This window comes from Staurois parvus, unplaced genomic scaffold (genome assembly GCF_062004578.1).
Source record: "Staurois parvus isolate SC_StPar_1 unplaced genomic scaffold, SC_StPar_1.0 ptg002217l, whole genome shotgun sequence".
In the NCBI taxonomy this organism is placed as follows: Eukaryota; Metazoa; Chordata; class Amphibia; order Anura; family Ranidae; genus Staurois; species Staurois parvus.
In genome coordinates this window covers 1-23,051 of record NW_028320013.1, presented here as the reverse complement: position 1 = coordinate 23,051, position 23,051 = coordinate 1, and the positions used below count along the sequence as shown (strand labels likewise).

Here is a 23,051-nt window from a genome sequence, read left to right as displayed (position 1 = left end):
GCTACAGGGAAGGCGGGGCCCGGGGAGAGCGGCTACAGGGAAGGCGGGGCCCGGGGAGAGCGGCTACAGGGAAGGCGGGGCCCGGGGAGAGCGGCTACAGGGAAGGCGGGGCCCGGGGAGAGCGGCTACAGGGAAGGCGGGGCCCGGGGAGAGCGGCTACAGGGAAGGCGGGGCCCGGGGAGAGCGGCTACAGGGAAGGCGGGGCCCGGGGAGAGCGGCTACAGGGAAGGCGGGGCCCGGGGAGAGCGGCTACAGGGAAGGCGGGGCCCGGGGAGAGCGGCTACAGGGAAGGCGGGGCCCGGGGAGAGCGGCTACAGGGAAGGCGGGGCCCGGGGAGAGCGGCTACAGGGAAGGCGGGGCCCGGGGAGAGCGGCTACAGGGAAGGCGGGGCCCGGGGAGAGCGGCTACAGGGAAGGCGGGGCCCGGGGAGAGCGGCTACAGGGAAGGCGGGGCCCGGGGAGAGCGGCTACAGGGAAGGCGGGGCCCGGGGAGAGCGGCTACAGGGAAGGCGGGGCCCGGGGAGAGCGGCTACAGGGAAGGCGGGGCCCGGGGAGAGCGGCTACAGGGAAGGCGGGGCCCGGGGAGAGCGGCTACAGGGAAGGCGGGGCCCGGGGAGAGCGGCTACAGGGAAGGCGGGGCCCGGGGAGAGCGGCTACAGGGAAGGCGGGGCCCGGGGAGAGCGGCTACAGGGAAGGCGGGGCCCGGGGAGAGCGGCTACAGGGAAGGCGGGGCCCGGGGAGAGCGGCTACAGGGAAGGCGGGGCCCGGGGAGAGCGGCTACAGGGAAGGCGGGGCCCGGGGAGAGCGGCTACAGGGAAGGCGGGGCCCGGGGAGAGCGGCTACAGGGAAGGCGGGGCCCGGGGAGAGCGGCTACAGGGAAGGCGGGGCCCGGGGAGAGCGGCTACAGGGAAGGCGGGGCCCGGGGAGAGCGGCTACAGGGAAGGCGGGGCCCGGGGAGAGCGGCTACAGGGAAGGCGGGGCCCGGGGAGAGCGGCTACAGGGAAGGCGGGGCCCGGGGAGAGCGGCTACAGGGAAGGCGGGGCCCGGGGAGAGCGGCTACAGGGAAGGCGGGGCCCGGGGAGAGCGGCTACAGGGAAGGCGGGGCCCGGGGAGAGCGGCTACAGGGAAGGCGGGGCCCGGGGAGAGCGGCTACAGGGAAGGCGGGGCCCGGGGAGAGCGGCTACAGGGAAGGCGGGGCCCGGGGAGAGCGGCTACAGGGAAGGCGGGGCCCGGGGAGAGCGGCTACAGGGAAGGCGGGGCCCGGGGAGAGCGGCTACAGGGAAGGCGGGGCCCGGGGAGAGCGGCTACAGGGAAGGCGGGGCCCGGGGAGAGCGGCTACAGGGAAGGCGGGGCCCGGGGAGAGCGGCTACAGGGAAGGCGGGGCCCGGGGAGAGCGGCTACAGGGAAGGCGGGGCCCGGGGAGAGCGGCTACAGGGAAGGCGGGGCCCGGGGAGAGCGGCTACAGGGAAGGCGGGGCCCGGGGAGAGCGGCTACAGGGAAGGCGGGGCCCGGGGAGAGCGGCTACAGGGAAGGCGGGGCCCGGGGAGAGCGGCTACAGGGAAGGCGGGGCCCGGGGAGAGCGGCTACAGGGAAGGCGGGGCCCGGGGAGAGCGGCTACAGGGAAGGCGGGGCCCGGGGAGAGCGGCTACAGGGAAGGCGGGGCCCGGGGAGAGCGGCTACAGGGAAGGCGGGGCCCGGGGAGAGCGGCTACAGGGAAGGCGGGGCCCGGGGAGAGCGGCTACAGGGAAGGCGGGGCCCGGGGAGAGCGGCTACAGGGAATGCGGGGCCCGGGGAGAGCGGCTACAGGGAATGCGGGGCCCGGGGAGAGCGGCTACAGGGAATGCGGGGTCCGGGGAGAGCGGATACAGTGAATGCGGGGCCCGGGGAGAGCGGCTACAGGGAATGCGGGGTCCGGGGAGAGCGGATACAGTGAATGCGGGGCCCGGGGAGACCGGATACAGTGAATGCGGGGTCCGGGGAGAGCGGATACAGTGAATGCGGGGTCCGGGGAGAGCGGATATAGTGAATGCGGGGTCCGGGGAGAGCGGATATAGTGAATGCGGGGTCCGGGGAGAGCGGATATAGTGAATGCGGGGTCCGGGGAGAGCGGATATAGTGAATGCGGGGTCCGGGGAGAGCGGATATAGTGAATGCGGGGTCCGGGGAGAGCGGATATAGTGAATGCGGGGTCCGGGGAGAGCGGATATAGTGAATGCAGGGTCCGGGGAGACCGGATATAGTGAATGCAGGGTCCGGGGAGAGCGGATATAGTGAATGCAGGGTCCGGGGAGAGCGGATATAGTGAATGCAGGGTCCAGGGTTTAGTAACACTTTAAAGTTGCAGTGACTTCAAAGTAGTTCATGCATTATTTTGGTCCGACTTTCATGCAACCTGAGGGCCACATCTTGGACAAAAATAATAAATGCACATTTTTTTTGCAGGTAAAAAAAAAAAAATGTGCATATTTTTGTCCAAAGGAGCCTGGAAAGCATTGCTCCAGTGATCAGTTGATCGCTGCTGTCATGCAAGTCTCCTGTAGACCTGTCAGAATATTTGCTTGCCGTACGGGATGTACAAGGTGTACGGGATGTACAAGGTGTACGGGATGTACAAGGTGTACGGGATGTACAAGGTGTACGGGATGTACAAGGTGTACGGGATGTACAAGGTGTACGGGATGTACAGCCAAGCAGATATTCTGACAGAAAACTTCAATGAACTACCCCGGCCCTCCACAGCGCCATGGTAGTTCATTGAAAACTACAAGCCCACACCCGCTAAGGCTGTGGGGACTTTCAGTTCATTCATTCACAGAAGTCTGTGAATGAATGAAGCGACTGTGTGGGCGGAGCCCTGAACGGCTATGCTGTTTTCAAATCTGACATAGGAAAACTTCTCCCCATATTATCTCTCAGATTGAGGGGGTGCAGTGGGCGTGGCTGCAACTATGGGAACATGTTCCCTAAAAACAGGTGGAACATGTAACATGTTTCCAAAGGTGAACTTATCCTTTAACCATCAAAAAGTTGCATGAGAGTCATACCTGAATATGTTCCATGCAACAGTGGGTCTGATTTTGCAAAAGGGACAAGTCGCACCCATCCAAAGTTGCATGAATGCCTGTGAATGGAGCCTTACCTGCCACTGAAAGTTGCACCGTGGTTTTTATCTCCCCCTGCTGGCTGTTAGAAGCAATACAGGTGTAATTTCCAGCATCACTACGGGTGACGCGGTGAAAGCGCAGAAGACCGGCCTCAGAACCCACATGAGGAGGTAAGTTACTTCCATCTGCCAGAAGAGGATCAGACTTGTGTTAGTTGCCTCCAAGGAAAAAACAAAAGGCAAATTTTTCTGTCTGAAGTAAGAATGACATGGAGTTGCACTCACCTGCTCTCATCCAGTGGATTGTGGGTTTCTCTCGCCCCTTTGCAGAACATTGGACAGTCCCCTCTTTATCCAGCTCCAAGCACTGAGACTGAGGGGGCGGAGTGAACTTCAGGTTCTCTGTAATAAGTATCAAACCCGGATCAGGTTAAAGACCTCCAACAATCCTACCCAGGTAAGTACACGGCTCAAAACAAGATAAAGGAACACTTTGAAAACCCATCAGATCTCAATGGGGACAAATCTCCTGCCGGATCTCTATACTGACATGGACGGGGTGATGTGTGAGGAAGGTAAGGATGGCCCATCATTGGATGGAAATGATCGACCTACAGAGGACTGAATTCAAAGAACCCCAAAAATCAAAGTGAAAAAATAATGCAGCAGGCGAGTCCATTTGGCTGAAAATTCATTGCAGCAACTCAGAATGGTCCTCAGTAGATTGCATGGCCCCCACGTGCTTGTATGCATGCCTGACAACGTCAGGGGAGGGTCCTAATGAGACCACGGATGGTGTCCTGGGGGATTTCCTCCCAGATCTGGACCAGGGCATCACTGAGCTCCTGGACAGTCTGAGGCGCAACCTGGCAGCGTCGGATGGACCGAAACAGGACATCCCAGAGGGGTTCTATTGGATTTAGGTCAGGCGAGCGTGGGGGCCATTCAGTGGTATCAATTCCTTCATCCTACAGGAACTGCCTGCATACTCTCCTCACATGAGACCAGGCATTGTCGTGCACCAGGAGGAACCCAGGACCGCCTGCACCAGGGGGAACCCAGGACCCCCTGCACCAGGAGGAACCCAGGACCCCCTGCACCAGGAGGAACCCAGGACCCCCTGCACCAGGAGGAACCCAGGACCCCCTGCACCAGGAGGAACCCAGGACCCCCTGCACCAGGAGGAACCCAGGACCCCCTGCACCAGGAGGAACCCAGGACCCCCTGCACCAGGAGGAACCCAGGACCCACTGCACCAGGAGGAACCCAGGACCCACTGCACCAGGAGGAACCCAGGACCCACTGCACCAGGAGGAACCCAGGACCCACTGCACCAGGAGGAACCCAGGACCCACTGCACCAGGAGGAACCCAGGACCCTCTACACCAGCGTAGGGTCTGACAATGGGTCAAAGGATTTCATCCCGACACCTAATGGCAGTCAGGGTGCCATTGTCTAGCCTGTAGAGGTCTGTGTGTCCCTCCATGGATTTGCCTCCCCAGACCATCACTGACCTACCACCAAAACAGTCATGCTGAACCATGTTACAGGCAGCAGAACGTTCTCCACGGCTTCTCCAGACCCTTTCATGTCTGTCACATGTGCTCAGGGTGAACCTGCTCTCATCTGTGAAAAGCACAGGGGGCCAGTGGTGGACCTGCCAATTCTGGGGTTCAATGGCAAATTTCAATCCAGCTCTATGGTGTCGGGCAGTGAGCACAGGGCCCACTAGAGGACGTCGGGCCCTCAGGCCCCCCTCATGAGGTCTGTTTCTGATTGGTCAGAGACAGTCACACCAGTGGCCTGCTGGAGGTCATTTTGTAGGGCTCTGGAAGTGCTCATCCTGCTCCTCTTTGCTCAAAAGGAGTTTATGCTCTAAAACATGAGCTCCACTCTGAAATTTTGGCAGTACTGGATCCAGAGCATCCTTTCTATACCCAAGACTGCTGGGCGCACTCACCTTGTACAGCGACTCGAGCTGAAGCATCAATGCTGCCAGCCGGCGTGCTGCTCATACACTTGTACACGGTCCCATCATACACCTCCACATTCAGGATTTTCAGTGTTCCATTCTGGAAGATATGGAATCGGGAATCCTATGACAGAAGAGGTTGGGTAAGAACAGGGCAGACAGGATCACGCTGATGCCCAACTCCAGATCAACACTCACTGACCGAGGAAATAGGAAATCCGTTCCGATACCAGGTGACGCTCGGCTCCAGAGATGCTGTACTGAGGCAGTGCAAGAATCCAGACTTCCCTTCATCCATCCCTGTGTCCCGAGGCATCTCCACCCACACAGGAATTGCTGCAATGACACCAGAACACCGCTAAATCCAGAGGCCAATAGGAGTAGAGTATACGTGCGAGTTCTGCGTTGGAGGATTGGGAATAATAAAAGGTGAGAACAGGGGCGGACTGACAACTCATGGGGCCCCCGGGCAATAGGGGATCATGGGGCCCCTGTGTCCTTGCCCAAACTCAAAAAAGCCTATGAAAAAGGTACCAGGGGTATCTCATGGGGCCCCCTACTGACCCCGGGCCCTCGGGCAGTGCCCTAGTTTCCAAATGGTCAGTCCGCCCCTGGTGAGAACAAACTATTCAGAGAAATCTAAAAATACCGTGCAAAGCTAACTACCAATAACTTAAAAAAGCGTCAAAAAGCAACAATAACACAATTAAAGTGAAATAAATTCTACAGTTGACGTTCAATGCATCCAAGTGTGCGGTCAGATTATCCAGGTGAGGGCACTTCTGGTGATCCATGGTGGAGGGTTTAGTTTTATGAAGATCACCGATTTGGGAAGATATCACTGTGCAGAGACTTTAATCACTTCCCGTCCGGCCCTTGTATATAAACGGCCGGACGGCGGCAGTGCAGGGCAGGGTGGCTGTTTATCAAAATTCATTTACATAGCAAAAAAAAATAAAAATCCCAGCAGTGAATAAATACCACCAAAAAAAAGCTTTATCTGTCTCAAAAAAATGCTAAAAAATTCATATGGGTACAGTGTTGCATGACCGCGCAATTGTCATTCAAAGTGTGATAGCGCTGAAAGCTGAAAATGGACCTGGACAGGAAGGGGGTGAAAGTGTCCGGACTGGAAGTGGTTAAGTGCATGTTCACTTGGATGCATTGAACGTCAATTGTAGAATTTATTTCACGTCAATTGTGATATTGTTTGTTGCTTTCTGTAGTTTAGTTGATTGGTAGTTCGCTCAGCACTTTATTTTCATATCTCACAATTGTGTACACGGTGATGAGTATGTGGTTAGTGTAAGCGGCTTTTGTTAGTTATACAGATCATTTTCGGTAGGGTGTATTTTATTGCTCGTGAGACTTTTTGACTATATTAAACTATTCAGAGAGTTACAGCTACAAAATATCAGGGAATCAGGTGAATGGCAAATAAATAGCTGTAGGGTAAAAGCATGGCGGACAAGTGCAGGGCTGCTGTTAGAAACCACGGGGCCCCATACAGCCAACTTGACAGGGCCCCCTTCCCCAAAAAAAAAAACAAAACAGTTTACTATGCTTCAGTTATGAATGAACACAGTGAGCGACAGGAACCAATCACACATTGTGATCATTCAGGAAAGGAAGGGGCTTGCAAATATGACACATCTACTGAACCCTTCCCCCACTTACAATCCTGAAGGATCCTATTGCAGCTACTGGTGGGTTGGAGAGGGGGGAAGCCAGCAGCACTGCAAAGGTGAGGGGCCTAGGCAGCAGGGGGAACTGTATTTGCACAGGGAGGGTGATGTGTGTTTGGGGGGGGGGGGTTGGGCAATTAGTGGGATAGATCCCCTGTATGGGTCTCTACTGCTGCTGAAAGCCAGCCGGAGAGTAGAAGCCAGCTGGCTGTAATTGCCCACCGTGCTGTGCCGGTCACCCTCTCTGCCCACATCCAAGTCACTCACCTGCCCAGGCCCCCTGCTGGCCTGGGCCCCGTACAGGAGGACTGGTGGTACCCCATTATCCACGGCCCTGGCAGAGGGCTGTGTGGGCGCAGCTGGGAGATAGGTACAGGTCAATGGGCAGTGCTGGTGCTGCCGGGAGGCGGCTGAAGAGCAAGGGACTGTGCTGGTGCTGCCGGGAGGCGGCTGAAGAGCAAGGGACTGTGCTGGTGCTGCCGGGAGGCGGCTGAAGAGCAAGGGACTGTGCTGGTGCTGCCGGGAGGCGGCTGAAGAGCAAGGGACTGTGCTGGTGCTGCCGGGAGGCGGCTGAAGAGCAAGGGACTGTGCTGGTGCTGCCGGGAGGCGGCTGAAGAGCAAGGGACTGTGCTGGTGCTGCCGGGAGGCGGCTGAAGAGCAAGGGACTGTGCTGGTGCTGCCGGGAGGCGGCTGAAGAGCAAGGGACTATGCTGGTGCTGCCGGGAGACAGGTGTAGGGTAAGGGGCTGTGTTGATCCTGCCAGGAGATGGACAAGAAGCTGTGTTGGTACTGCCTAGAAAGAAATGGTTAGCCACCTGCCGACCGCTCACAATAAATATACTGTAGGAGAGTGGCAGGTGCAGGCCCAATCATGTACCTGTACAACTACATCAGGCCTTTCTTCCAGGTTCATTTAGGAATGCGCCCCTTGCTAACACATACTGTGATTGGACATAGCATTAGTTTGGCAGCTGATTTCAACCATTGATCTTGGCTGAAGGTCAGCTGATCGGCTGTGTCCAATCAACACACTGAGTTCTGTGTTTACAAAAACACAGAACTTTGTGTACAGGAAACAGAGATCTGGCTGTTTCTTCTCCCTGAAAAGCAGGGAGAAGAAACAGACAGCTAGTAAAGTAAAAGTAGCACAGCTGACCCTTTGCTTACCCCTAGATGTTAACCCCTTCCCAGCCAGTGTACAGTATTAGTGTCGCTATTGAGGTCAGTGTCAGTAAAGCTGGCTGTACATTATACAAATTTCTTGTTTCATTTCTTTTAGATTTACCTTCAACGATGTAGTGCAAGGGCCTGCCTGACTGCATACAAATTGAAAGTGTTCAGGTTTGACTTCCTATTATATGATTTTAGTAAATCTAAAAAGGAAAAATGTACAATGTATGGATATGAATGTTTTATAAGAAAAAAGAGAAAAAAAAATTTTATCAGCAAAATTGCGGTCTATTGTTTTTAAAAAACGCAGTGGTGATCAAATACCAACAAAAGCAAGCTCTGCTTGAGTGAAAATTTTTTTATAAAAATGTATTTTTGGTACAATGTTGCATGTCCGCACAATTACCAGTTAAAGTAGCACAGTGCTGAATAGCGAAAAAATGGTCTATCCATGAAGTGGGCAAGATCTACAGGAGATCAAGTGGTTAAAGTGTAACGACCTGAAGGCCGGATTCTACTCTTACTTGCCACAGTGATTTCCAGATCCTGTTGTCTCTCGCCAGCCTTGTTTGCAGCGTGGCATGTGTACACCCCAGTATCCTCCTCCATTATGGGACTGAAAACCAATTCATAGCCAGTCTGGTACACCCTCCCCTGCTCCGGAACACGTTGCCCACTCCTCGTCCACCACACAGTAGGTGTCGGCAGTCCGTCTGGCTGCCTGCAGATGACGTGGTGCAATGAGCCGGCGGTGAGAATCCGGGGAGACAAGGGGCGCATGTCCTCGATTTCTGCAAGAAAAACAATCTCTCATTACACTCCTTGCTGACGGACTGGAGAGAAGATTACAGCGTCTCATCTTTGGATTAGATCTTACTGGCCAGGCTAAGCTTTGCTTGCAGAGTGAGCTGCTTGCCCCGTTGTCCTGTCCCCACGCAGCGGTAGGTGCCGGTATTACGCACACCGACAGAACTGATGTGAAGGGAGCCATTCTGGAAGACGGTGATCCTACAGGGAGACGAGGGATACAACAAAGGATGCTGGTTACACACCACGCAGGGAGAGACAGGGCGGCACAACTGTTCAATTCCAATAACCTCCTTCTAGAGAGCTGCCTGTGTTTGTGAAGGGACAGGTTCTGGAAGTAGAAGCTACCTTCTCTGAAGTCCTAAACACTTTCTGCTTCAATGAAGAACTCTGCCCAGCTTATATTGTGATGAGACAGGGACTCCAGGAGAATGGCTATAAAGGATAAATGCTCATAAACGTCTTTGCTGTCACTGACCCGGGAGAATGGACACTATAAAGTGGCCTGTGGTTCAAACATTACCATGATGGGTTTACAGGGGTGCAACCGTTCCTGTCTGGCCCCCCCCTCCCCAAGGCCAGACACACCCCTCCCTCCCCGGCCAGGCCCGCCCCGGCCCGCCCGTTCCCCATCTGGACCGCCCCGGCCAGGCCCGCCCGTTCCCCGTCTGGACCGCCCAGCCCCGCCCGTTCCCCGTCTGGCCCCGCCCGTTCCCCGTCTGGCCCCGCCCCGGCCAGGCCCGCCCGTTCCCCGTCTGGACCGCCCCGGCCAGGCCCGCCCGTTCCCCGTCTGGACCGCCCCGGCCAGGCCCGCCCGTTCCCCGTCTGGACCCGGCCAGGCCAGGCGATCATATGAGCTGCATACAATTCTCCACTGATGAGTCCTACAGGCCATACACAATTCTCCATTGAAGAGGACGATTAACACTGTATACTGGCACACACACAGCCATACAGCTGGTGAGAGCTTTCCATCTCCCTTTGACCTCCCTCTACTAATATTGTCCCAAACCCCAATGCAATGCGGCAGCTTTTCCCCTCACCGATTTCTGTTCACCAGTGAGCTGTTGTCTTTGAAGAACCACTCCAGTACAGGAGGCGGCACTGCGGTGAATTTACAGTGGAAGATGGCATCTTCATTCTTATTGACAATCTGATCTTCAGGGATGATCTCAGCCTGAGGGGAACTTTCATCTGAAAAAGGAAAAGATGCTGGAGGATCAGTACTGCAGGAGGAGTATGAAAATGGCCCTGACGCAGCCTCAATCGGAGATCAGAGACTGACTGATTGAGATCTACACTCATCACATCCATCATAGCCTCCAGCAGACCCCATGCATGATCAATCTCTCATATATATATATATATATATATATATATATAAATAAAATTGATGGGTGACTCCCCCCCCACCAAATCTACTCACTTATCCCATCCAAGCAATATATCCCCTCCCACCTTCAACACCCACTGGATCCTAGAAATGTCAATTTGTAACAGATTCCTTTATTTGTATACATTTTGTAAAAGTTTTATTTATTTCAGGTACTTATATAGTGCCGTAAAATATATATTGTACATTCACGTCGGTCCCTAACCCTCAAGGGGCGTACAATCTAAGGTCCCTAACTCACATTCATACATACACATACTAGGGACAATTTAGACAGGAGCCAACTAACCTACCAGCATGTCTTTGGAGTGTGGGAGGAAACTGGAGTACCCGGAGGAAACCCACGTAGGCACAGGGAGAACATGGAAACTCCAGGCAGGTGGTGCCATGGTTGGGATTTGAACCAGCGACCAGAGTACTGCCAGGCGTAAGTGCTAACCATTTAGCCACTGTGTTCCTTTATCAAGTCAGCAATAAATCAGGAAACTGAGGGGAGGGGCTGGGGAAGCTGTCAGTCAAGGGCCGATTCACACCAGGACACTGTGCGGGAAACCCGCTTTCTGTGCGAGTTTCCCGCACTGCATTCAAAACACACTCCAGTTGCGATCTGCAGCGCGTGTTAATAAGTTCATGACACCCCAAACGCAGGTCGCAAATGCAGTACCATGCAATCCGGTTGCAGTATGGTTTTCAAAAGAACTGCATGCGCTACTTTTGGTGCGCTGGGGTGCAATTTCAGTCCATTCAGAATGAATGAGCTGAAATCGCACTTCACAGAACTGCATGCGAATCGCGTAGGAACCGCACAGCGTTCCTTTACGATGCACATGCAGTTCTGAATGCAGACTGGCCCTAAGGCTAGGTTCACACCTGTGTGGGTAGTCACCGGTGAGGGAACGGCACCTTTTCCTGCAGCCGCAACTACCCACACAGAGAAAACGCAGGAGCTGCGAGCGAGTGGAATTAGTCCTAATGGCGCACCGCCCACACTGGAAATAGCACCTGCACTGGGAACCACACTGTACTTGCGTTCCCGTGGGGGCTGCGATTCCAAACGAGTGCAGGGGCCTTTTCCCTGCGTTTCAAAAGGCATGGCAGCCCATTCAAATAAATGTTCTGCCGCGCCAGTGCAAACCGCACAGATGTGAACCTAGGCTAAAGCAGGCCATTGACGAGTCGAAAAAATGAACAAAATTTGTGTCAATCGTTCGTTTTTCGCATCATTAGTGTGCCAGCTGCAACGTGCAATTTTTATGCCGCAAGCGAAAGTGCCGGATCCAACATGCTGCTGTATTTTTATTTTTTTAGAAAATCGAAAAACAATGGATGGCACAATCGTATGAGCCATTTTCAATCGACAAAAACTTTTGTTTTTCAACTTGTCTACAGCCTGCGTTAGACTGAAATTACATTAGATTGGACCTGATCTTGTAATGCCTGATTGGTTGTTGTAGGCACCAGGGATGGACAACTCATGGGGCCCCTGGGCAATAGGAGATTATGGGGCCCCTGTGTCCTTGCCCAAACTCAAAAAAGCCTATGAAAAAGGTACCAGGGGCATCTCATGGGGCCCCCTACTGACCCCGGGCCCTTGGGCAGTGCCCAAGTTTCCAAATGGTTCATTCTGGCTGTAAATACATTAAAAGAGTAGAAGTGTATAATATTCCCCTTGTACCCTCAGGGTTGGGGGGGTAATGGGGTACACCAAGTAAACAAAGAAATATTAAGTTTTCCAAATAGATCACCGGCTGGATTTCAGTTCTGGGTGGACATAGCACATGCACAGGAAGGTCTCACCGATTATATTCAGTGTGAAGTTATGGTTGCTGCAGACGGCTCCGGCCGCGTTGTTCGCACAGCAGTAATACTCTCCGCTGTCATCGGGCCCCGCGCTGTGTATGGTCAGAGTGCGCTCCTTGTTATTAATGGAATGGGACTGCCCATCATCTGCCAGTGACGTCACATCTCGGTACCACTGACATAGCGGACTGTTGGAAGAAATATATATATATAAAAAAATAAAAAAAAACACAAAGTAGTAAGTACTGCCAGGGCCAATTCTTTCCATTGAGAACCAACCTCACCCAGCCAGAACCAATGCCAGGTTCCATTCCCCCCACCCCCTTCCTCCCCCCCTTGCCTTTAGTTCCACTTTAACTGGGCATCTCTGTGATGGAAAATGATTAGATGGAGCCACTCTGGACCAAAGGGTCCGCAATGGGGGGAGCCGCTCTGGACCAAAGGGTCCGCAATGGGGGGAGCCGCTCTGGACCAAAGGGTCCGCAATGGGGGGAGCCGCTCTGGACCAAAGGGTCCGCAATGGGGGGAGCCGCTCTGGACCAAAGGGTCCGCAATGGGGGGAGCCGCTCTGGACCAAAGGGTCCGCAATGGGGGGAGCCGCTCTGGACCAAAGGGTCCGCAATGGGGGGAGCCGCTCTGGACCAAAGGGTCCGCAATGGGGGGAGCCGCTCTGGACCAAAGGGTCCGCAATGGGGGGAGCCGCTCTGGACCAAAGGGTCCGCAATGGGGGGAGCCGCTCTGGACCAAAGGGTCCGCAATGGGGGGAGCCGCTCTGGACCAAAGGGTCCGCAATGGGGGGAGCCGCTCTGGACCAAAGGGTCAGCAATGGGGGGAGCCGCTCTGGACCAAAGGGTCAGCAATGGGGGGAGCCGCTCTGGACCAAAGGGTCAGCAATGGGGGGAGCCGCTCTGGACCAAAGGGTCAGCAATGGGGGGAGCCGCTCTGGACCAAAGGGTCCGCAATGGGGGGAGCCGCTCTGGACCAAAGGGTCAGCAATGGGGGGAGCCGCTCTGGACCAAAGGGTCAGCAATGGGGGGAGCCGCTCTGGACCAAAGGGTCAGCAATGGGGGGAGCCGCTCTGGACCAAAGGGTCAGCAATGGGGGGGAGCCACGTTCACACAACACCATTGCAAGCAGCGTCTTCCTTACCGTGGGTGCCCATCAATGTGACAACGTAGAGTGACTGGTGATAGGTTTTGAATATCAGCAATGCTGCTTGGGTTCTGCAAGGACACAGCTCCACTCTCGATCCCTACAAAAAACAAAATGCGGGGTTAATGGAAGCTCTGTCCCCCTACCCCACAGAATAAGGGTCACTAACATGTTCTTGTTATTAGAAACACCGCAAAACATCTGTCCAGGGCACCCTGAAGGCCAGCCATCGCTCTAGTAGACTTCAACAAAATGGTGGCCATCTACATACAGACACAGACTCCCTGTTGCATAAATGGGAATGAAATGAGTCAAAAAGGTGGCTTTAGCTCCTGTTCTCCACCTGTAAAGAACTCCTTAGACACCTTTCTCCCTTTTCAGAGCTTAATCGTAGAGGCCTCTAGGCAGACCGCAGATGGCTGCCATTTTGTTGAAGTCTACTGGAGCCTGCCAAGCCAATCCTGTTTGTCTTGCACCAGTCCATCCACATGCTGATCCGACTGATTCAGGTTTGTCACATAGTGTAGTTAATCTGGCTTAAAAAAGACAAAAATCCATCCAGTTCAACCATTAAAAAAAAAACAAAAGTTATAATCCTACACCCACAGTTGATCCAGAGGAAGGCAAAAAAAAACCCAGCAAAGCACGATCCAATTTGCTCCTACAATGTTTGGTGGCATTTGTACCGTTTTTATGGTCATCGATCTGGTACTCACATTTAATATTGAAAGAAGCATTGACGCTGTGCGCTTCCTCTCCCGTACTTGGATTTTTCGCCACACATTGGAAGCTCCCGCCATCCAGTTTCCTGTCCACAGCTGTGATTGTCAGACTGCCCCCCTCGTGGTATCGCCGCTCGGTGTCTATTAAGGGGGCTCCATTGTGGAACCATTCAAACTGTACTCCGGAGGGGTCCTCCACCTCGCAGCGCAGAAAGGCACTTCTTCCATTTAAAGCATCCTGAGATGATGGCTGCTTGCTGAATATGATGGCGGCCCTCGTACTGACGGCTGGAGAGGGAAACAAAGACAGTCAATACAGTCACAGCGACATATTGTCCCAACACTGACCTGATGTTGCCTGACAAAGCCCCTCCACCAATATATACACTTCAAGCCAAGCCTCATTGACTGGCAGGTGGCAGAAAAGCAGGAGAGAGACCCCAGGCAGGGGTAAGGATGGGGGTGCAGAGGAGAGATGCCAGGCAAGCAGGATGGGGGTGCAGAGGAGAGATGCCAGGCAAGCAGGAGAGAGGTGGAGGTGACATGATAGGCAGGCGAGAAGATGGGAAGACAAGGAAAAGATCTCAGGCAGGCGGTGGACAGAGCAGAGAAGCTCGCCAGGTAAGATGGGAGCGGAGACGCCGGGACAGGCAAAAAGGGGAGCAGAGACGCCGGGACAGGCAAAAAGGGGAGCAGAGACGCCGGGACAGGCAAAAAGGGGAGCAGAGACGCCGGGACAGGCGAAAAGGGGAGCAGAGACGCCGGGACAGGCGAAAAGGGGAGCAGAGACGCCGGGACAGGCGAAAAGGGGAGCAGAGACGCCGGACAGGCGAAAAGGGGAGCAGAGACGCCGGACAGGCGAAAAGGGGAGCAGAGACGCCGGACAGGCGAAAAGGGGAGCAGAGACGCCGGACAGGCGAAAAGGGGAGCAGAGACGCCGGACAGGCGAAAAGGGGAGCAGAGACGCCGGACAGGCGAAAAGGGGAGCAGAGACGCCGGACAGGCGAAAAGGGGAGCAGAGACGCCGGGACAGGCGAAAAGGGGAGCAGAGACGCCGGGACAGGCGAAAAGGGGAGCAGAGACGCCGGGACAGGCGAAAAGGGGAGCAGAGACGCCGGGACAGGCAAAAAGGGGAGCAGAGACGCCGGGACAGGCAAAAAGGGGAGCAGAGACGCCGGGACAGGCAAAAAGGGGAGCAGAGACGCCGGACAGGCAAAAAGGGGAGCAGAGACGCCGGACAGGCAAAAAGGGGAGCAGAGACGCCGGACAGGCAAAAAGGGGAGCAGAGACGCCGGACAGGCAAAAAGGGGAGCAGAGACGCCGGACAGGCAAAAAGGGGAGCAGAGACGCCGGACAGGCAAAAAGGGGAGCAGAGACGCCGGACAGGCAAAAAGGGGAGCAGAGACGCCGGACAGGCAAAAAGGGGAGCAGAGACGCCGGACAGGCAAAAAGGGGAGCAGAGACGCCGGACAGGCAAAAAGGGGAGCAGAGACGCCGGACAGGCAAAAAGGGGAGCAGAGACGCCGGACAGGCAAAAAGGGGAGCAGAGACGCCGGACAGGCAAAAAGGGGAGCAGAGACGCCGGACAGGCAAAAAGGGGAGCAGAGACGCCGGACAGGCAAAAAGGGGAGCAGAGACGCCGGACAGGCAAAAAGGGGAGCAGAGACGCCGGACAGGCAAAAAGGGGAGCAGAGACGCCGGACAGGCAAAAAGGGGAGCAGAGACGCCGGACAGGCAAAAAGGGGAGCAGAGACGCCGGACAGGCAAAAAGGGGAGCAGAGACGCCGGACAGGCAAAAAGGGGAGCAGAGACGCCGGACAGGCAAAAAGGGGAGCAGAGACGCCGGACAGGCAAAAAGGGGAGCAGAGACGCCGGACAGGCAAAAAGGGGAGCAGAGACGCCGGACAGGCAAAAAGGGGAGCAGAGACGCCGGACAGGCAAAAAGGGGAGCAGAGACGCCGGACAGGCAAAAAGGGGAGCAGAGACGCCGGACAGGCAAAAAGGGGAGCAGAGACGCCGGACAGGCAAAAAGGGGAGCAGAGACGCCGGACAGGCAAAAAGGGGAGCAGAGACGCCGGACAGGCAAAAAGGGGAGCAGAGACGCCGGACAGGCAAAAAGGGGAGCAGAGACGCCGGACAGGCAAAAAGGGGAGCAGAGACGCCGGACAGGCAAAAAGGGGAGCAGAGACGCCGGACAGGCAAAAAGGGGAGCAGAGACGCCGGACAGGCAAAAAGGGGAGCAGAGACGCCGGACAGGCAAAAAGGGGAGCAGAGACGCCGGACAGGCAAAAAGGGGAGCAGAGACGCCGGACAGGCAAAAAGGGGAGCAGAGACGCCGGACAGGCAAAAAGGGGAGCAGAGACGCCGGACAGGCAAAAAGGGGAGCAGAGACGCCGGACAGGCAAAAAGGGGAGCAGAGACGCCGGACAGGCAAAAAGGGGAGCAGAGACGCCGGACAGGCAAAAAGGGGAGCAGAGACGCCGGACAGGCAAAAGGGGAGCAGAGACGCCGGACAGGCAAAAGGGGAGCAGAGATGCCGGACAGGCAAAAGAAGAGCAGAGATGCCGGACAGGCAAAAGGGGAGCAGAAGAGAGGTGCTAGAAGAAGGAGAGACCCCAGGCAGGATGCAGAAAAAAAAAAAAAGAAGATGCAGGTTTGGTAGGAAGGGGTCAGAGGAGAGACTCCAGACAGGTGAGCAGAGAAGAGAGGTCAGACAGGTGTGGTGGTGGTGGTGGTGGTGGGGGGGGGGGGGGGGGTAAGAGGGCGGAGGAGAAGAAGAGAGACCCCGGCCAGGCAGGAGAGGAGCAGAAGAGAGACCCCGGCCAGGCAGGAGAGGAGCAGAAGAGAGACCCCGGCCAGGCAGGAGAGGAGCAGAAGAGAGACCCCGGCCAGGCAGGAGAGGAGCAGAAGAGAGACCCCGGCCAGGCAGGAGAGGAGCAGAAGAGAGACCCCGGCCAGGCAGGAGAGGAGCAGAAGAGAGACCCCGGCCAGGCAGGAGAGGAGCAGAAGAGAGACCCCGGCCAGGCAGGAGAGGAGCAGAGACCCCGGCCAGGCAGGAGAGGAGCAGAGACCCCGGCCAGGCAGGAGAGGAGCAGAGACCCCGGTCAGGCAGGAGAGGAGCAGAGACCCCGGCCAGGCAGGAGAGGAGCAGAGACCCCGGCCAGGCAAGGGGTGGACAGAGCAGAGAGCAGGCAGGAGGATGTAGATGAGAGATTCCAGGCAGGCAGCAGGGTGGGAAGAGGAGAGACCCCAGGTAGGTGGCAGAAGAAAGACACTGGGCAGGTGGGAAGACGGAGAAAAGACCTCAGGAAGGCAGGAGGATGTAGAGCAGACATTGGGCTGGTGGAAGGGAAGCAGAGGAGAGGAGGAGAGGCAGGACAGCACAGTAGACAGGCGTATGGGTTTTATATTATCTTCAGTATAAATATGTTCTGCTACTAAAATATGACCAATAGGAGTGATTTGTATATCAGTTCCTCCTGTGATGGTGCGCTAAGTGACAACTGAAGGTGAATACACAATACAAACATGAAATCTTTAAGAGTTAAAAGAAAAAAAAAGGAAGAAAGAAAATCTGTACAGTAATGCCAGGATACAATAGAAGGTGGGGGGGGAGGTATCAGGAGAGCTCCATGAAGAATACATATAATGGAGAGGGAGGGGGAGGTTACAGGCAGGTTTTCTGAGTACAGGAATGTGTCAGGAGGGGGGAGGACGGGAAGCACAGAAGACACCTCTCCCCACCTAGGATGTCTTCTGCAGGTCTGGTATGGGACACTTGTCACCGGTCCCTGTAATTAGCCCCCCACTAGTCACACTGCGGGGGTCACATCTCCTCATTATCAACAAAGAGTGACACATGAACCCGCAGAGCTGACACTCTACTCATAGAGAAGACAGACAAGAAAATCTCTCTGTCTGCAATGTACATCACTCCTTTGTTCTCGGATCTGCCAGTCAGCATCTTCCGTGCCACACACAGCAGATCCGGGACGGGAGGAATGTGTGCCGAATGCCTGTGGTTTCCTCTCAAGTCGCAGTTCTGAAATTTTACCCAAATAGGAAAGAGACTCCCTTCCCCACCTGAGGCGTTCTACCGGGCCTGGAACCCACAACACCACCCGGCTGTGTCACCGTACACCAGGACGGTCACTAGTTACCCCTCTACAAGGTGCCATACACCAGGACGGTCACTAGTTACCCCTCTACAAGGTGCCATACGCCATGACGGTCACTAGTTACCCCTCTACAAGGTGCCATACGCCATGACGGTCACTAGTTACCCCTCTACAAGGTGCCATACGCCAGGACGGTCACTAGTTACCCCTCTACAAGGTGCCATACGCCAGGACGGTCACTAGTTACCCCTCTACAAGGTGCCATACGCCAGGACGGTCACTAGTTACCCCTCTACAAGGTGCCATACGCCAGGACGGTCACTAGTTACCCCTCTACAAGGTGCCATACGCCAGGACGGTCACTAGTTACCCCTCTACAAGGTGCCATACACCAGGACGGTCACTAGTTACCCCTCTACAAGGTGCCATACACCAGGACGGTCACTAGTTACCCCTCTACAAGGTGCCATACACCAGGACGGTCACTAGTTACCCCTCTACAAGGTGCCATACGCCAGGACGGTCACTAGTTACCCCTCTACAAGGTGCCATACGCCAGGACGGTCACTAGTTACCCCTCTACAAGGTGCCATACACCAGAAGGGTACAGCCAGTTATGCCTCCAGAGGTCTCCATATAACAAGAAAGTAAAGCTAGTTAGCCTTGCAGAAGTCACCATTCACCAGGACGGTACAGACCGTTACCCCCCCAGAGGTCTCCATGCACCAGGACGGTACAGACCGTTACCCCCCCAGAGGTCTCCATGCACCAGGACGGTACAGACCGTTACCCCCCCAGAGGTCTCCATGCACCAGGACGGTACAGACCGTTACCCCCCCAGGGGTCTCCATGCACCAGGACGGTACAGACCGTCACCCCCCCAGGGGTCTCCATGCACCAGGACGGTACAGACCGTTACCCCCCCAGGGGTCTCCATGCACCAGGACGGTACAGACCGTTACCCCCCCAGGGGTCTCCATGCACCAGGACGGTACAGACCGTTACCCCCCCAGGGGTCTCCATGCACCAGGACGGTACAGACCGTTACCCCCCCAGGGGTCTCCATGCACCAGGACGGTACAGACCGTTACCCCCCCAGAGGTCTCCATGCACCAGGACGGTACAGACCGTTACCCCCCAAGAGGTCTCCATGCACCAGGACGGTACAGACCGTTACCCCCCCAGAGGTCTCCATGCACCAGGACGGTACAGACCGCTACCCCCCCAGAGGTCTCCATGCACCAGGACGGTACAGACCGCTACCCCCCCAGAGGTCTCCATGCACCAGGACGGTACAGACCGCTACCCCCCCAGAGGTCTCCATGCACCAGAACGGTACAGACCGCTACCCCCCCAGAGGTCTCCATACACCAGGACGGTACAGACAGTTACCCCCCAGAGGTCTCCATACACCAGGACGGTACAGACAGTTACCCCCCAGAGGTCTCCATACACCAGGACGGTACAGACCGCTACCCCCCCAGAGGTCTCCATGCACCAGGACGGTACAGACCGCTACCCCCCCAGAGGTCTCCATGCACCAGGACGGTACAGACCGCTACCCCCCCAGAGGTCTCCATGCACCAGAACGGTACAGACCGCTACCCCCCCAGAGGTCTCCATACACCAGGACGGTACAGACAGTTACCCCCCAGAGGTCTCCATACACCAGGACGGTACAGACAGTTACCCCCCAGAGGTCTCCATACACCAGGACGGTACAGACCGTTACCCCCCAGAGGTCTCCATACACCAGGACGGTACAGACCGTTACCCCCCCAGAGGTCTCCATGCACCAGGACGGTACAGACCGTTACCCCCCCAGAGGTCTCCATGCACCAGGACGGTACAGACCGTTACCCCCCCAGAGGTCTCCATACACCAGGACGGTACAGACCGTTACCTCCCAGGGGTCTCCATGCACCAGGACGGTACAGACCGTTAACCCCCGCCCCCGAGGTCTCCATGCACCAGGACGGTACAGACCGTTAACCCCCCCCCCCAGAGGTCTCCATGCACCAGGACGGTACAGACCGTTACCCCCCCCCCCAGAGGTCTCCATGCACCAGGACGGTACAGACCGTTACCCCCCCCCCCCCCCAGAGGTCTCCATGCACCAGGACAGTACAGACCGTTAACCCCCCCCCCCCCCCCCAGAGGTCTCCATGCACCAGGACGGTACAACTAATTACACCTCCATAAGTCACCCCTCCGCTGCCTCATTCATATGTAATTCAACCGTGTATTCCGTTTCTCAGCTGAAATGTCACTTTAAACACAGCAAAGGTGCAGCATGGAGCACGGCCAACACCGACCAACACCGGCCAACACCGGCCAACACCGACCAACACCGACCAACACCGACCAAACCGAATATACCAGAAATCAGAGAAATCCGGCAACACAAACCTTCACCAGCATCATGCTGCCATCCCAGGACCAGCCCAGACTGCGACCCCTCCTCGTATATATCGGAGGACCGGCCCAGAATGTGACCCCTCCTCGTACATATCGGAGGACCGGCCCAGACTGCGACCCCTCCTCGTACATATCAGAGGACCAGTACAGACTGCGACCCCTCCTCGTACATATCAGAGGACCAGTACAGACTGCGACCCCTCCTCGTACATATCAGAGGACCAGTACAGACTGCGACCCCTCCTCGTACATATCAGAGGACCAGTACAGACTGCGACCCCTCCTCGTACATATCGGAGGACCAGTACAGACTGCGACCCCTCCTCGTACATATCGGAGGACCGGCCCAGACTGCGACCCCTCCTCGTACATATCGGAGGACCGGCCCAGACTGCGACCCCTCCTCGTACATATCGGAGGACCGGCCCAGACTGCGACCCCTCCTCGTACATATCGGAGGACCGGCCCAGACTGCGACCCCTCCTCGTACATATCGGAGGACCGGCCCAGACTGCGACCCCTCCTCGTACATATCAGAGGACCAGTACAGACTGCGACCCCTCCTCGTACATATCGGAGGACCGGCCCAGACTGCAACCCCTCCTCGTACATATCGGAGGACCGGCCCAGACTGCGACCCCTCCTCGTACATATCGGAGGACCGGCCCAGACTGCGACCCCTCCTCGTACATATCGGAGGACCGGCCCAGACTGCGACCCCTCCTCGTACATATCAGAGGACCAGCACAGACTGCGACCCCTCCTCGTACATATCGGAGGACCAGCCCAGACTGCGACCCCTCCTCGTACATATCAGAGGACCAGTACAGACTGCGACCCCTCCTCGTACATATCGGAGGACCAGTACAGACTGTTAATTGGTCCTTATATGTACAGGGCCTTATAAAAGTCTTCACACCCCTTGAAATGTCCCCAATGTTGTCAGGTTACAATGTATTTCTTGGGATTGGATTTGATGGACTGACACAAAGTGGCGCATAATTGTGAAGTGGAAGGAAAACGAGAAATGGTTTCCAACATTTGTGACCGATAAATCTGTGAAAAGTGTGGTGACATTTGTATTCGGCCCCCCGGAGTCCATACTTTGTAGGACCCCCTTTGGCTGCAATTCCAGCTGCAAGTCTTTTTGGGGATGTCTCTTTGCACATCTAGAGAGGCACATTTCTGCCCATTCTTCTTTGCAGAATCCCTCATCTCTGTCAGATTGGATGGAGGGCGTCTGGGAACAGCAATTATCAAGTCTTGCCACAGATTCTCCATTGGATTTGGGTCTGGACTGTGACTGGGCCATTCTAACACATGAAGATGCTTTGATCGGAACCATTCCATTGTATCTCTGGCTGGATGTTTCGGGTCATTGTCCTGCTGGAAGGGGAACCTCCCCCCCGGTCTCAAGTCTTTTGCAGACTAACAGGTTTTCTTCTAAGATTGCCCTGTGTTTGGCTCCATCCATCTTCCCATCAACTCTGACCAGCTTCCCTGTCCCTGCTGAAGAAAAGCATCTACACCACATGATGCTGCCACCACCATGTTTCACAGTGGGGATGGTGTGTTCAGGGTGATGTAGTGTTAGTTTTCCCCCCCACACATAGCGTTTGGCTTTTAGGCCAAAAAGTACAATTTTGGTCTCCTCTGACCAGAGCCCCTTCTTCCACATATTTGCTGTGTCCCCCACATGGCTTCTCACAAACTGCAAACAGGACTTCTTATGGCTTTCTTCCAACAATGGCTTTCTTCTTGTCACTCTTCCATAAAGGCCAGATTTGTGGAGTGCACGACTGATAGTTGTCCTGAGGACAGATTCTCCCACCTGAGCTGTGGATCTCTGCAGCTCCTCCAGAGTTCCCATGGGCCTCTTGGCTGCTTCTCTGATGAATGCTCTCCTTGCCCGGCCTGTCAGTTTAGGTGGACGGCCATGTCTTGGTAGGTTGGCAGTTGTGCCGTACTCTTTCCATTTTCGGATGATGGATTGATTAGTGCTCCGTGAGATGGGCAAAGCTTGGGATGATTTTTATAACCTAACCCTGCTTTAAACTTCTCCACGACATTATCCCTGACCCGTCTGGTGTGTTCCTTGGCCTTCATGATGCTGTTTGTTCACTAATGTTCTCTAACAAACCTCAGAGGGCTTCACAGAACAGCTGTATTTATACTGAGATCACATGACACACAGGTGGACTCTATTTACTAATTATGTGACTTCTGAAGGCAATTGGTTCCACTAGATTTTAGTTAGGGGTATCAGAATACAAGGGGCTGAATACAAATGCCGCCACACTCTTCAGGAATTTATTTGTAAAAAATGTTGAAAACCATTTATCATTTTCCTTCCACTTCACAATTATGTGCCACTTTGTGTCGGTCTATCACATCCAATCCCAATAAATACATTGTAACCTGACAACATGGGGGACACTTCAAGGGGGAGGAAGACTTCTTCAAGGCACTGTACATGTATGTATTTATATACATATATATCACAGGACCATTGCAGAAGGTGATCAGTCCTTATACATATCAGAGGACCAGTCTGGAGGCTGATCAGTCCTTATACTTATTGCATAACACAACCAGTTATAAGGCAACAGTCCCTTAAATTTATACATATCACAGGACCAGCCAGGAGGGAGACCGGGTGACCGGCCCGTGTACATGTCGCAGGACCGGCGCAGAGGGCGACTGGCCCGTGTA

The 23,051-nt window shown here is 55.4% G+C and overlaps 1 protein-coding gene across 1 annotated transcript in view; it reads right to left on the bottom strand.

The window, feature by feature from the left end:
* PTK7 (protein tyrosine kinase 7 (inactive)) overlaps positions 1–14,208 on the bottom strand; it is a 48,149-nt gene extending 33,941 nt beyond the window's left edge. Inside the window, exons 1-11 of the mRNA XM_089665488.1 lie at positions 14,190–14,208; positions 13,798–14,091; positions 13,079–13,181; positions 11,927–12,117; positions 9,780–9,930; positions 8,807–8,937; positions 8,454–8,720; positions 5,277–5,410; positions 5,063–5,198; positions 3,388–3,504; positions 3,139–3,288 (exon numbers count right to left, since the gene is read on the bottom strand). Coding sequence (XP_089521614.1) covers positions 3,139–3,288; positions 3,388–3,504; positions 5,063–5,198; positions 5,277–5,410; positions 8,454–8,720; positions 8,807–8,937; positions 9,780–9,930; positions 11,927–12,117; positions 13,079–13,181; positions 13,798–14,091; positions 14,190–14,208 — 1,693 coding nt within the window. The remainder of the gene's footprint in view (positions 1–3,138; positions 3,289–3,387; positions 3,505–5,062; positions 5,199–5,276; positions 5,411–8,453; positions 8,721–8,806; positions 8,938–9,779; positions 9,931–11,926; positions 12,118–13,078; positions 13,182–13,797; positions 14,092–14,189) is intronic.
* Positions 14,209–23,051: the final 8,843 nt, after the last annotated feature.